Below are 15,133 nucleotides of genomic sequence, written 5' to 3'. Positions count from 1 at the left end.
GCTGAGGGAGTCCAGATTGGGGCACAAAGGCACAGAGAAAGTAACTCGCCTAAAGTCACCAAAGGCACCAATAGCAGAGCCTAGGCACTACTCTCCTTCCTGACTTAAAGAGTTTACCAAGGAAGAGTAGAGTGGGAGTAAAGAGAGAAGACCAAGATACTATATGTGAGCGTCCCATTCTAAGGCACCCAATAGCTAGCTCACAGTGTGACCTCAGACAAGTCTTTCCCTTCTCTGCATCTCTGCTTCCCTGTGTGTTTAACAAAGGAATTGAGCTGGATAGTCCCTAAGGGCCCACACCTCTGATATTCTGGTCCCGTTTTTTTTTTTTTTTTGCTTTTTCGTTTTTACCGGTACCAGGATCGAACTCACAACTGCCTGCTTTCAAGGCAGGCGCTTATGCCGCTGAGCTAAATCCCCAGCCCCCAGTCCCTGTTAATCTTAATGATTTTATGCTTACCTTTCTGGGACTGACATGAGCAGGCTGCAGGAATATTGTATCAATGATTCTCCAGTGAGCTGGAGAGACCCAGAAATTCTCCTCTTCTAGAACCTGCCCCACTCCACCCACCACACCCAGGCCTCTACCTGTGAAGACACAGGCCAGGTCTCCATTTGTACCTACCTGTGCATACAGGTTCTGCTGGGGGTAGGCACTTCTGATTGGATACATGGCCGTCTGATAGGGGTTTGGTGACGGGGAGTAAGGGGGTGGAGCAGTATTACTCTGGGTTGGTGGGACCTTGTATGGTGTCCCCGCAGTATATCCTATGTCAAGGCAATAAGAGAGATCTCCCGTTACTTGGCAGAACAGCATTGCTGGAAGGCAGCAGGGTCACAACTCCCCAAAGATAGGCTGAATCAAGGCTGGAAACACAGCTGAGGACAAACAAGAGGACAGGGCTCTACCCAGATGGCCCTGGCCCCAGAGGTAGCTCCTTCAATCCTGGTGCGCAGGACTGCATCTGTGATTCTGGGCATCTTTTGTTTCTCTAGGTTTCAGGGCTCTCAACTATACAATAAGAGGCTGGAACCAGATAGTCTCTTCTGGGACCTTCTCAGCTCTGATAACCTGGGGTTCTGGGCTGTCTACGAGAAAGGGAGATGCACACAGATGGATCCCTTAATCTGCTCTCTATTTCTTGCTGTTACCATCTTGATTTTTCTGACTCCTCCCTCACTCAGCACCCCACAGTATTTTCTGCTGCTGGTCATGGATTTCTCTGCCTTGTTTCCCCCCTCTTTTTTTTGGAGGGTGCCGGAGATTGAATTCATGACCCTGTGCTTGATAGGCAAGTGCTTACACTGCTGAGCTAAATCCCCAGCCTCCCCCTACATGTTCCCCCTTATATTTTTCTTCTTTTAGGGACTTCCCTTGAGCACATTTGGCTCCTGCCTACTGAATATGAAGGGGAAAAGACCATATAAAATACCATTCAGAGATCCTCATCTTTTGGGATACTAAAATACATATAGGTGGCTTTTCCTCTTCTGGGTCTTGGAGGGGGGTCTGTCTGAAAGGCCTGACATCAGAGATCACAAAGATTCACACTGTCATGGAATTCAGGCTATGTTTGCATGGACAAAATTTGTCAGAAGCATGGACAAAAGCTGGGGCTGAGAGGTCAGGACCTCAGAAGCTCACAAATGCAAACAAATTGTACTACCTTTGAGTCCTCTGGGGGGAAAAAATCAGACCTTATGTTTTCAGAAAGAACTTGAATCACAAGTCACTCATGAATAAGACTATCCTTACACCGTCCCCAGATGGAATTATTGTATGGTATTAGATAATCATTAAATGGTTTCAGTTTTCTCACTTATGTAAGCTGAAGCTTGAACAGGACAAATTATTTTATGAACTTCTAAAGACCCTCAACTCTTGAGGTGAAGGGACAGTGTCAGGGACCTCAGCACTGAAGCCCTAGTGTAGAGGAGCTAGGGGGTATTCTTCCCTGTGGTCCCATCCTTGGTGGGGCTGGCTGCTGTTGCTGAACCTCCCTGCTCACAAGATGCTCACCAAGGACCTTTTCAGCTGCAAGGAGCTGTTTCTGCAAGAAGGGAATAGGCTGCAGAGTGCAGAAGAGTTTTACTGGAAAACAAGAGATCCAGGCTTCAATCTAGCTTTCCCCTTAATTTGATGATGACCACCAATTTCTTATTCTATAAAACAGAATTTCTTATTCTGTAAAATAGGAGGCTAAAAAACAAAGACCCCTTCCTAATTAAAATCCTATGCCTTTGAAGATGCTGGGTCTATCCTCACTCCAAGTAATAAGCAAGCTACCACATGGGCACAAATCCCAGTTTACACCACAGCTCTGGTATAACACCCCAGGCCTCAGTGACTTGGGAAGATGTGACACCTGCTGTTCTGTCACCACAAAGGTGCGCTGTCCTCTCCCACTTACAAATTTATAACTGCCTCTATAAAAAACTGGTTTTGTAGGGGCTAGAGATTTAGCTCAGCGACGTAAGCACCTGCCTTGCAAGCAGGCGGTCGTGAGTTCAATCCCCGGTACCGATAAAAATGAAAAAGACAAAAAAAAAAAGAAAAAAAAAAAACTGGTTTTGTGGCCAAATCTGTTTTAGAAATAAGTTGAAATGAGGATGAAGTGGAAAAGATACATTGAAGAGAGGACAGAATTGATTGATAAGATGTAGAAATTCACTGGAAGTGGGAGTGCAAGTCAATGGAAGCAGAGGCTACAACAGATTCCTCACAGCTTCTAAATTGCAGAGCTACTCAGGAAGTATGGTCACAGGCAGAAAAGCAGGTACGGGGGGCAGGGACAGTGTCTAGGTTTGCAGATGCCTAGGAGAGGCCATCTGATGGATACTTCCCGTTGGGGACCCACTATACTTTTCTAAATAATAAAGGAGGTTCCCAAGAAGGGCATGACTTAGAGTGAACAGCAGAGGGTCAATTCCAAGAATCTTACAAGTTGTTGTGGAAGGAGAAGGGACAGGAGGAAAGTTCTAAGGTTCTCTAAGTTTGTTAAGTAGAAACGTAAAATAAAGACAAACAGATTTGGTCTTTTATAATTATATGATCCGGAGAGTCCTTAAAATACAAAGTGAATGGTGAATCTCTAAGCTATGGATATGTAGGAGATCATATTTCCCAGATTTATTTTATCATAGCCTCTTTTATTCACACTATTAACAGTTAAGACAGGCCTATGGTTTTGTGTAATTGCAGCTTCTTTTGGTAAATACAGCTTTGTTGTAACACACTTACTATGGAATAACTACTTTCCTCTTCCAATGTAGTCATGGAAACCATATGCCACTCCCAAACCGGAAGGGCCTATAATCTAACCCTTTACGGGAAAATTTGCTGGCCCCTGATTTAAAGGACTAAAAGAAGGTATGAGAGGGTTGTGGGATGCAGCTCAGTGTCAGAGTGCTTCTCTAGGTGTATGCAAGGCCCTGAGTTCAATCCCCAGGGCAGCAAAACAAAACAAAACCAAACAGGACAAAAAAAAAAAAAAAAAAAAACCAGCAAAAAAGTGTGGAGAAGCTATTTGGAAATGAACGATGCTTCTCTCTGAAAGTGCTACAGTACAGAGTAGTGATGATGCAATCTGAAGACAGACTGACAGCCCAGGTCCAAACTTCAGCTTACTTACTAACTGTGGAGTACACTGTCTCCTCGCCTGTAAAATGAGATTGTGGGTTTTTGTGATAAATACATTAAATAAATGCAAAGTGCCCCACGTAGCATAAGCTTCATATAGGTTAACTATTATTATTCTTATTTTCTCTCTTTCACTGAGAGATAGCAAGCAAGCTTCCCTCGTAGGGATATCTAAGCAGAGGCTGGTCTGAAAGAGTGTAAGAGACAGGAAATAAAACTAATGTTATGGGCTGTTCCAATATCTAATACAGACCACAGGAATATAAATTCCTTTTTTTATTTTTTTGGTAGCAGGGACTGAACTCATGAATTTGCACGTACTATGTGCAACTACTGAACTAAACCCCTGGCCCCTAAAAAATTCTAATTTTTTTAAAAAAACACTATTAAACTAAGCTTGGTGGCACATGCCTGTAATCCCAGGACTTGGAAGGCTGAGGCAGGAGGATTGTCATGAGTTCAAGGCCAGCCTGAACTACATAGTAAGACCCTGTCTCCAAAACCATTAATAAATAAATAAACAAACTACTAGGTTGAATCAAGGCCTTCATACATTCCCAGTCCCTCATCTGTTTGAGATAGGGTCTTGCTGTGTAGTTTAGGCTAGCTTTGAACTCACCAGGTAGCCCAGACTAATCTCAGTGATCTTCTTGCCTCAGACTGCTGGGATTACAGCACTCTTTTTTCAGTGGTTTTTTTTTTTTTTTTTTTTTTTTTTTTTTTTTTTTTTGACACAGAGTCTTGTTAAGTCACCAAATTGCTCAATTGTTGGGCTCGAATTTGCAATCCTCCTGCTTTATTTTCCCAGAATGATGGAATTATAGGTATGTGCCACCACGCCCAGCTGAGATTCTACAATGCTATGGTTAAAGTGCTATGGTTTTATGATTCTTTTTTTTTTTTGTCTTTTTCGTTTTTATCGGTACCAGGGATCGGACTCACAACTGCCTGCTTGCAAGGCAGGCACTTATGCCGCTGAGCTAAATCTCCAGCCCTTGGTTTTATGATTCTTTAAAGTTAACAAGTCACCAATGCTGGTGACTTTCCTTCATTCTCCTAGACAATGTGTTCTGAAATTTTTATCCTGTCCAGGGAAGGTGCACCACCCTCTCTATGGTCCTAAGGACAACCATTACAAAGGGTTGGGGACTGCTTCTCTGAGGGAAATCAAAAGGCTCCAAAAGACTCCAGTAGATTTTGGTTTCTTTATCTAAGAATAACCTTGTCTGAGAATGTTTCTCTCTCTGCATGTTATGAAACACACACACACACACACACACACACTCACACTCAGAATACAAATTAGCAGCCCAAACATCTTTGGCAGCAAAAGAGATGATGCTGTAGAAGGCAGCCTCGCTTGATCATCTGTCTATGACATATATGACAGTTTGGGATAGGAGAAGCACAACTACAGAAGGAGAAAGGCTCCTGGTATTCTCCAAGGCAACAAAAGCACTCATAGATGAAGGAAGGGATAGATGTGGAGAGATTAGCAGCAATGGTCCTCAAGCTGCCATTTGTCCAGAGGATCTCACATGAGGCTGCAGAAATTGCTGGGCCCTGGCCCTGGGTTGCTTCAGAGTCACTCACTTCCTCGCTCTCAGGAATATCCTCATTTATAGTAGACAATTTCAGAGGCTGGCATTCTGAATTTCTGAGTAGGAATTCTAAGTATCCCAGCAGAATTTTGAGAACACCACTGCAGAAGACTTTCCACCATCGACCAAAGGTCCTGTCCATCCCCTTGGGGAACACTGACAATTTCCCTGGGGCTATGGCCTGGACAACCTTGGGTATCAGAAAAGTCAAGGCTTTTTTTTTTTTTTTAATAGGTACCAGAGATCAAACTCATGACCATGCACTTGCAAAGCAGGCGCTTATGCCGCTGAACTAAATCCCCAGCCCCATTTTTTTTTAAGGCTTTTAACTGTGTGCATCTAAGTATATAGGAAGCTCTTGAGCTTTTTTTTTTTAAAGAGATAGTCTTTCAATACAGAGTTCAGACTGGACTTAAATTCATAAGTAGCCTAGGCTGGCCTCATGTGTGGTCATCCTCCTGCCGCAACCCTACCAAGTGCTAGGATTACAGGGGTATGCCACTATGCCTTGACTTGTTAAAAAAAAAAAAAAAAAAAAACACTAGTGATTTTTACTCAAATAATCTTAAGACTCACTTCACTTACTGGAGGCTAGTTACCCTGGAAATAATTCTACATCTGAGGATCAAGTAGGACTTTGGAATGCTATGTCTTAAGCATATCAGTGGCTTCCATGCAATCCTTTCTCTTTCAGAGGAAGAACCTAGAGCTCAGGAGGGCAGCGATTTCCCCAAAATTGTACAGCAAATCAGAGAGCCAAGCCCAGAGTCCAGGGTTTACTATGCCCTGGGCAGAGCTCTTTCTGAGTTAAAAGTCTCACAGTCCCATCTTAGGCATTTGGTATATTGGCCATTGTGTCCCAATTTCACTAAGGCAACATCATGAGAGAAGAATAGAATGCAGTACCTCAAAGTCAGTGCTGCCTTATAACAGAGGCTTTGTTTATGATGTCTGTTTGTCTCAGGTCCCTAACCATAATTTCAGACTCCATCAAACAGGATAATAAAGAGAGTATATATATTAACAGGACAAAAGCTTTGCAGCCCTCTCTTCAATCCTTCTTCACTGTCATAAATCCTTTTGAGTTGTAGAGCTGCACCACCTTAAAGGCATTGACCCTCACATCACATATACCTTTTAGACTAATTGGTTTATTGGGTATCAGAATTATATGTCTGGACAAAACAAAGCTTTATGTGTAAATCTTGCCTTGACCCTTAATTCTGCTTGTTGGTAGTCACACAAGAGAATACAAGAGGGAGACCTAATTTTCTGTGGGCACTAAAAGCAACAAAATCTGAATACTAAGAGGAGCCCTGTGAGTGAGAGTCCTAACTCCATTTAAAAAAAAAATCACATGATTATATATATTCCTTGCTTAAAAGACAGGGATTCATTTTGGTCCTTTCCAGGGACCATAACAGCCTATTTGGGAAGAGACAGTAGGATGTAGCTACTGTTTTTCAGCGCTCAGAATTGAATTCAGGAACTTGCTCTACCACTGAGGTACATCTTCAGTCCTTTTGAATTTTATTCTGAGACAAGGTCTCACTAAATTACCCAGGCTACCCTTCAATTTGTGTTCTTCCTGCCTCAGCCTCCCATGTAGCTAGGATTACTGGTATGAGCCACTTTGCCTGGTGCTACTGAACATTGCAATGGGACTTCAGGAAGATTTTAACATAATAAAAGGTAAGGCCTTCTGCTACTAAGACTGCCTACCTGCAAAAAGGGCTGCCTTCGGAGGGAATAAGCAATGTCCCTGGAGATATGTGAGCCAAGGCTCAAAGGCCACTGGTTAGGGCTGCAAGAGAGGAGGTCTCATCAGGCATGGTGGTGTACTCCTGTAATCCCAGCACTCAAGAGGTTGAGGCACGAGGGTTACTGTGAGTTTAAGGCCAGCCTGAAATACACAGCAAGACTCTGTCTCAAAAAAAAAAAAAAAAAAAAAGAGGGGTCTCTCAATGTATAATTCAAAAGGTCCAAAGCATGGACACAAATTATCCAATGTTACATAGAACCCAAGGCTAGAATTCAACACTGTGGGCTTCTTTTGCTACAGTTGCTGTGCCTTTACATACCTCTATCCATATGTGCAAATGTCCAAGAAAATATGTTTGTCAATTTATATATGTAGTCTTACATATGTTCACTGATTTCTACCTCAAGTTATCTGGTAAAACTCTCAAGGAAGGACGAAAGGAAGGAAGACAGACAGACAGACAGAAAGACAGACCATCAGACAGACAGACAGACTCTCTAAGGACTATCATCCTCTTATAGAGTAAAATCAACCTCATCAGAAAAGCCAGTAATAGTCTTAACCTGGAAGTCATCATTTTCTAGTCCTGTTTACTAGTTGGGCAGCACTGTACACATTACCTTTTTCTTAACTTTCAACTGGGAGAAAAACCTACCCAAAATAACCTTATAGAGCTACAGTGTTAAGATGATTATGAAAGCATTTTCCCTAGAAAGTGAACAATGTTATATAAGCTGATTGTAATATCTGGAGATAATAATAACAAGGAAACAAATGACACTGCATACTTTTTTAAATAAGAAAAATACAATGGGTTTGTCTAGTCTACTTACTTAGTAGACTAATAATCCACTATAATACCCTGCTGAGAGCTTGTCCAGGCCCTGGTGGCACCACTTTAAAGATAGCAAGGCAAGTTTTTCCTTATACGGAGTTTAAATGACATTCAATGAATTTTTTTTTGCTGTTGTTGTTTTGAGACAGGGTCTTGCTGTACAGTTCAGGTTAGCCTTTAGCTCACTTTGTAGCCCAGGGTGGTTAAAAGTCAGATATGAAAAAAAAAACAAAGTCAGAAATGACAGGGTGGGTATAGTGGTACATGCCTGTAATTCTAGCACTGGGAAAGCTGAGGCAGAAGAACTGCCACAAGTTCGAGGACAGCTTGGGCTACATATAAGACCCTGTCACAAACAAACAGTATAACCAGATGGTGTATGCCTATAATCTTAGTTACTTGGAAGGCCATGGTAGAAAGATCACAGATTTGAAGCCAGGAAGGCAACTTAGTGAGACCTTGTCTCATAATAAATTTCAGCCAGGTGTGGTGGCTGAGACAGGAAGATTGTTACGCGTTTCAGGCCAGCCTGAATTGCACAGCAAAAACCTGTCTCAAAAAGACATAAAATAAAATAAAAATAAAGGACTGGGGCTGCAGCTTAGCGGTAAAGGGCTTGCCTAGCATGTATGAGGTCCTGGATTCAACAATTGCTGGTAGTGGAGAAAAACAAAAAAATTAAAAATAGGCGGGAAGGTGATAACATCAGTTACCCCACTGAAGAGAAACAGGACTAATCTCACTGGCAAGCTGGCATCGTGCTCCATAGTGTAGACTAGGGCAGTGCTGTTTGTTTGTTTGAATATGGGCGCATACTGTTTTGCTCTCCAGAAAGTATTTTGCCAGGTTTTGAGACACTTTTGGTTGTCATAATGACACCTGGCTACTGGCATCTAGCAGGTACAGCAGGGACATGACTCAACACTCTATAATGCACAGGCCACTCCTCCACTACAAAAGTCAACAGGGACGAGGTTAAGAAATTTTGTTTTAGGGGAGAGTCTTCTGTCCTTTCCCAGGAAATGCAGTAGCAGTCTCTTCCTAATCAAATTTCTTGGCTAGGTGAATACTTCCTTATCCCTCCCTCACTACTATATCTTCCCAAAGTTGAGTACATGATCAAAGAGGATGATCTTTCCTGAATAAGCAAGGCCAATTTTAACATGGGTAGAGGAATCTCTTAAAACAGTATTTATATTATAAATGTCATTTTTAAAAAATCCCTTTCCTTTCTAAGAAACAAATCAGTCCCAACTAAGGGGAACAAGACAGGAAGAAACAGGCTGTATTTACTGAAAGCCGCAGAGGATGCTTGGTAAGTTCGGTTCTCGGTCCCGGTGTCCACTGGGAGGTGGAAGGTGCCTTCAGTGCCACAGGAAGACGAGTTCTGTGGCCAGGCCTGTTTCATCAGCAGGGTGGCTTAAGGGAAGACATGAGAATGGCATTAGGCAGAATTAAGAAGTAGGCACCACCAATCATAGACACAAAGCAAGGGTCTTGTGCTGGACAGAAACATATAACCAAGGGGCTTGTTCAGACACACAGAATGATTCAGCCTTTCTAAAATACGTGAATAGGTTGGGAGGAGCACTAAACTGAATTCTCAAATGATTTTGAAACCAATAAAATCTGCATTTATATGAAGAGAATCAGGATATTCCACTTGCTACTGTCTCTTTCTACCTAACTTTCTGCCAAAGGCTCTGGTATATTCCTTGGCTACATTTTTATTAACTCAAGAGCGACCTGGGAGTCTTTGACTATGTATTGGGTCAAATCAGCTAAGCCACTCCTCATCCTTTTTTTGAGGGATGCGGGGGAGGGGGGCCTGACTACTGTGTGGAGGTCTATTTAATACGCTGCTTTCAAATAAACATTATAGTCACTACAGTACACAAACTTTGCTACAATATTATCTCCTCTACAGAGTCAAACCAATGGCTGCAGCAGTTAAAAGGCACAGGATACTGTGCCTGCACTCTGAGTTATCTAGCAGGCACACCTTACTCATTTCTTCTCCTGGACACCGGGCCAAGGTATTGGACATATATCATATACCCCTGAGTATCTCCTGCTGGGGTGCTACTGGGTAAACCAGTTGGGATACCCCTTCATGAATTAGAGGTGATCCTTTGGGCCAGTATGAAAGTAAATGTTAAACTTCAGGTAGATGTAAAATAGAGATGAGGCCCAGTCTAAGATCTACAGAGACTTCCCAGACTGATTGTGATTCAAGCTCAGCTTGGGAAATTTGAAAGATGACACTTCATATGTTCTAGAAGAGAAAGCCACTCAAGAAACTTACCTTATGGTATCCTAAGGGGAGGGAGAAAGGAAATAGCTCTAAAGGGTAGAAATGTCTAACTTTTTACTCTACTTTCAAACACAGGAAAAGCATTCTTGACCCAAATTTCTACTTATGGTAAAAAGAATGGTTTTAGTAATACATTTTTACTCAAAGAAGGTCTTAGGAGTCTCAGATATGGATTATTTTAAGGTCTATTTACAGGAGGTGGGGTGGGGAGTAGATGTACCTGAAATATTTTAGCAAGAGCAAGGTAAGACAGGGCAGAATAAGAAGGAAGCATGCCTATATGCTGTCTAATTCAACTAGGATATTCCACCTCCAGAGAGATTCCATAACCCCTGCTGCCTGCCGGGATAGCAGCTAAGGTCTCTGTCCCTTCAATCACAGAAGTTTTGGGCTAGAGAAGGTGAAGGACTCTGCTGTTTTTGCTGAACCAAGGCTAGAAGTGCAGCTGTCACAGGCTGACTGTGCTTGCATTAATGGCCCGCAATATATACAGCAGATGCTAAGGAATGAAAAGAAAATCATGGGCAGGAAAGTAACACTAAAAGGAGAATTCTGGCAAGGGAAATGGAGGTCCTACAGAACCCCATTCAGAGTGTAGGCCTTTGATGGAATCCAGACATGGCTCTGCAGACACTGTAGGAGAGCCCATTTTTAACAATCATCTTGAGCTTCTTTTCTAGGAGGCACAGTGCTGGTATGAAGTAGATTGATAAAATATCCAATCAATGCTGCAAGATCTTATTAAGATATCTTGTCTCCAAATTTAGAACTTGACACTCCATGTGGCTGGAAAACTACCTAAAAAGTTAAACATGTGGCTCTAAGAAGTCCGATGGAGCAAGCCCATGCCCATAAGACCTCATTGAAATTCCACCAGGGAGCATGAGGACTGAATTTGCTGTAGGAGTTTGGAGAATTTAGAGGTTCTGATTCATTCCAGTTTTTTCTTCCAAGTGGCATATACTTTACCATAATTTTCATCATAAGCCAAAAGTCTGACATTCGCCTGAAGGACTGTGTGACAATTAAAGTAAAGCAAAATTAACCAAAACGATTGAGGCCTAACTACTCAGCACTGAGGGGAGCGCCACAGTGGACAGGAATACACATGGGTCACAGTCACCACACACATGGTTTTTATGGTCTAACTGAGGATGCAACATGGCACACACTAGCCAGGGAGTGAACAAGACAGCATGATACAGGGTATAAGAATGTTGCACATTAACCAGAAAAAAAGCAACTGTGACTGTGCCTTTGATTTTCTTTCCTATGTGACCACATAAATTAAACTATGTATTTTACTGAATAAAGAAATACTTTCTTTCAGTTTGAAAGAACAAATCGTATTTTCTATACCTTTTCTGTATATTTGAGACACTAGTAATTTAAATAATTGGAGAAATGTGAAAACTAAAAACAAAAAACCAATTTGAGCTGTCAAACTGACCTCATTAATTAGCCTACCATATGAGACTGCTCCTCCATATACAATTTCAAAGTAACCCATCACTGCTGGTGGTAGTGATGAAAGCTCAGTTGTTGGCCAAAGACACAACTGAAGCTTTTAGAGGCACGGTGATGAAAGAGGGTACTCTGTAACAGGCAGCCAGTTCTGCGGTGCCAGAAAGAAACCACTTCATAAAAATGCTTTTTATTTTGAACTGACAGTAAAGTACAGGTGTAACATATGTGAAACTGTTATTAAGATGTACATTTAAGACCAGTATACATCATGTACTTTACTGTATATGGGTTATCCTTCAAGTAAAAAGACAGAGAAAAAGAAAGAACTCTTGGCAGCAAAGGGCCATAGGCCCAGTCACAGCAGGTTACCCACATCCAGGTGCTGGGTCATTCACTTCCCTCACACTCACACTCTCTGGGACCCTCACGCTCTCTGACACTCGAACAACCTGTTAAGCACACTTGCAAAGAGGACAGGCAGCAAGGGACCATCATCCTGAACAACATACTAAGTCAGGAAATCTGACATCTAGCCTGGGCTCTGCTACATAATAGCTAGTTGTGGGATCTTGGGCAAGTCACTTAATCTTAGTTCAGTATTACTGTTGCATAAAAAGACAATAATAAACTTTTGTTTTGTATTATTGATATGAAAATAAAAAATAAAGTTTCAGTGGGTACAGTGATGCAATCTATAATCCCAATTTCTTGGGTGACTGAGGCAGAAAAATCTCAAGTTCCAGGGCAACTTAGTGAAACCCTGTCTTGAATGAGGAGGAAGAAGAGAAGTGGAGGGGGAAAGGGCGGGGGGTGTGGCTTACTGGTACAGTGCTTGCCTCACATGTTTGAGGTCAATCCCCTATGTCAATCAATCAATCAATCAATCATCACCAATCTTATAATTTCTATTTCTGGCTATTGTTTACTCTTTCACTTCTACAGCTGTGGACAGCTCCAGCTGAAACTCTCACCATAACTCACCCAAGCTACTCCAACTACTTAGATTTATTTTTTTTACTAAAGATCGAACCTAGGGCTTTTGTGCCAAGCTAAATCTCCAGCTCCTTTTACTTATTTTTAAACTTTGAAAAAAATTTTTGAGACAGAGTCCTGTTAAATTGCCCAGAGTGGGCTCAAACTTGTAAATGAATCTCCTATCTCCACCTCCCTGAGTACAGGGATTAGAGACACACACCACCACATCCAGTTTTTTGTTTGTTTTTAATTAAACCTGTCCCTTTCAATCTCTAAGTTAGTGATCTAAAATCTAAATCTAACCACAAAATACCCTTTCTTAACAATATTGCAAGGCTCGTCACTGGCTAGAATTTGTTAAACTCCAGTTTGTATTTCTTGTTAGCACTAAAGACCCCCATGATCTAGTCTAGATGATCTCTCTAAACCCGTCATTTTCACCCTACAACTCACACTACAGCACACAATCTGCTTATCATTCCCAGAATATGCTAAGGAACTGCACATTCTCATGGTTTGTTCCGAATTATTAGCTCTTCTAACTCTACCTGGTAAATGTGTATTCATCTGTCAATCTAACTGAAAATTGGCATCTACTGTGAAATCTTTTTTTTCCCTACCTCTGACCACAACCCATGACTGCATCCCATACAGCTGACAGTTCCAGTAACCTTAGAAGGCCCTCTATTTAGATGGTTTGACTGTTTTCTTAACAAACTAGAAGCTCCTTGAGAGTGGGGATTTTGTCTTTGTATGTTAAGTGATAAGTAAAACACGTGTGTAGATAGCAATGTTGAAATAATAAAATTCTAAGAGAAGGGGACTTAACATTTAAAGAGACCTCAGAGATCATATGGAATACAACACTTCAAGGAAGACCTAGAGATATTAGCAAATTGCCCGAGATCACACAGCCCACAGCGGTGGCAAGAAATTTCATAGCTCATTTTCTGAAAGATGCGCGACATATATATACACTAAATTCCAGACATCCAACTAATCAAATTGTGCAGAGATTTCACAAAAACACTGACCTGAGAAGCCCAGGTAAGAGTTTCCCCTAATGGTCCCTTCCTGTCTGTGACAAAAAGGACTTAGTCAGGTTATACTGCTGGACCCTCACAGGTGCCCAGAAGTTCCTGTGGTGCCTTGGGCCTGGAGCTCACACTGCCCTGAGAACTCAGCTCTGATTCCTCACTCGTTGGCACAGGTGGTCCCAACTTTTCACCATCCAAGAAAACGCCCCAAAATGAGTCCTGAGTTCAAGGTTCAGGGTAAAAAAACAGACAATATGTAAAGTCAACCAGGTCTTCAAACATGTCAGACTGACAATGGAAATGAAAAATCTGACCCTGGGGCAGACTGGTATTTTGGTTGTATAGGCATAATCCAGGGAATCCTTCACAGAGGCTGCCACAAAGCCAACAGAGAAGCCACATACAGGTCCTGGAATTTTTGTTCATTTGTTTGAATTTGCCAGCCAGGTTAGGATGAGGGATGCTTTTCAGTGCCATGATTCTTCATTGCTGCCCTAGGGAAATGGTTTGTGTGTCTCCAACCCATGATTTTGCACCATCAGACATGTTCCTGCATGCTTCAGGAACTGCTGCTGAGCCACCTGGGGGGAGCCCAAGCCTAGGGGATGGGATTTGGGGAGGAAAGGAAGGGATCTACCATTGTTACAAGATAACACATTCATAGGCCGTAATACAATGAGGAAAATAGCTCTCCTACCATAAGCTGAATGCAGGAACTGAAATTCTGTTGGATAGAAACGTTAGTTGAAATTACCACTAAGAATCTGTGCAAAGTTGTACATATTACAGTTACATAAACAGTCTTTGTTTTGAGATAGCCTTCTCCCCAGGCTGCACAAGAAATAGTAAATGTAGAGGGTATGAAGAGCTTCTACCCTGGAGGGGGTGACAGACTTGCCATTTAGGAAAAGTTCATTCATTGTACAGAGCACTTCCCTAGATGTCATAATGGCATCTTCCAGGCAGCTGAACGAGAAGCTACTTGATGTGAACAAGTCCCAGATCCTGCTATAAACTTATCCACAAGAAGAACACAAAAAATTGCAGAGGGACTTCACACGTGACAGAGGCTTCATGTATTAGAAGAAATAAAGATTTAAGGACAATTTTTGCCATCATGGTCTCTTAACATCACACAGAATTAGATTCAGTGCAATCGATCCATCCTTGAAGCCTTCAGGGTAGTGCTACAGAAAGAGCACAGGCTTGAGGTCAGAATAGTGGGTTTGAATCCCAGCTCTACTGATCTTTTAGCTGTGTCACTTCAAACAATTTACTTAACATCTCTGAGCAAAAGTAGAGCAAGCAGCTCTAATTCACAAGATTAAGGTGAAGTGGCCATTTGTAACATGCCTGACACAATGCCTGGATCAAGGCAAGTATTCAGAGAATGCATCTTCCTCACATGTTAAGTAGGAATAATGTGTCTGTACTTTATAGGACATTATGAAATCAAGCTAGTCAATAAATGAAACAGCTTTGTAAATACAGTCTTGTGAGGA

The 15,133-nt window shown here is 41.9% G+C and overlaps 1 protein-coding gene across 3 annotated transcripts in view; it reads right to left on the bottom strand.

Annotated features, from left to right (window-relative positions):
* Fam168a (family with sequence similarity 168 member A) overlaps window positions 1–15,133 on the bottom strand; it is a 203,461-nt gene that overhangs the window by 8,756 nt on the left and 179,572 nt on the right. For 2 of the 3 annotated variants that reach the window (XM_003463453.5, XM_013145322.3), the window contains 3 exons: window positions 14,329–14,355; window positions 9,132–9,257; window positions 626–768 (listed from right to left, as the gene is read on the bottom strand). In XM_003463453.5, coding sequence (XP_003463501.1) covers window positions 626–768; window positions 9,132–9,257; window positions 14,329–14,355 — 296 coding nt within the window. The remainder of the gene's footprint in view (window positions 1–625; window positions 769–9,131; window positions 9,258–14,328; window positions 14,356–15,133) is intronic. The other variant, XM_013145324.3, reaches the window with a different exon arrangement.

Source organism: Cavia porcellus, unplaced genomic scaffold (genome assembly GCF_034190915.1).
Source record: "Cavia porcellus strain 051 isolate PalLab524CR breed Dunkin Hartley unplaced genomic scaffold, mCavPor4.1 scaffold_9, whole genome shotgun sequence".
In the NCBI taxonomy this organism is placed as follows: domain Eukaryota; kingdom Metazoa; phylum Chordata; class Mammalia; order Rodentia; family Caviidae; genus Cavia; species Cavia porcellus.
This window is presented reverse-complemented; position numbering and strand designations above follow the sequence as displayed.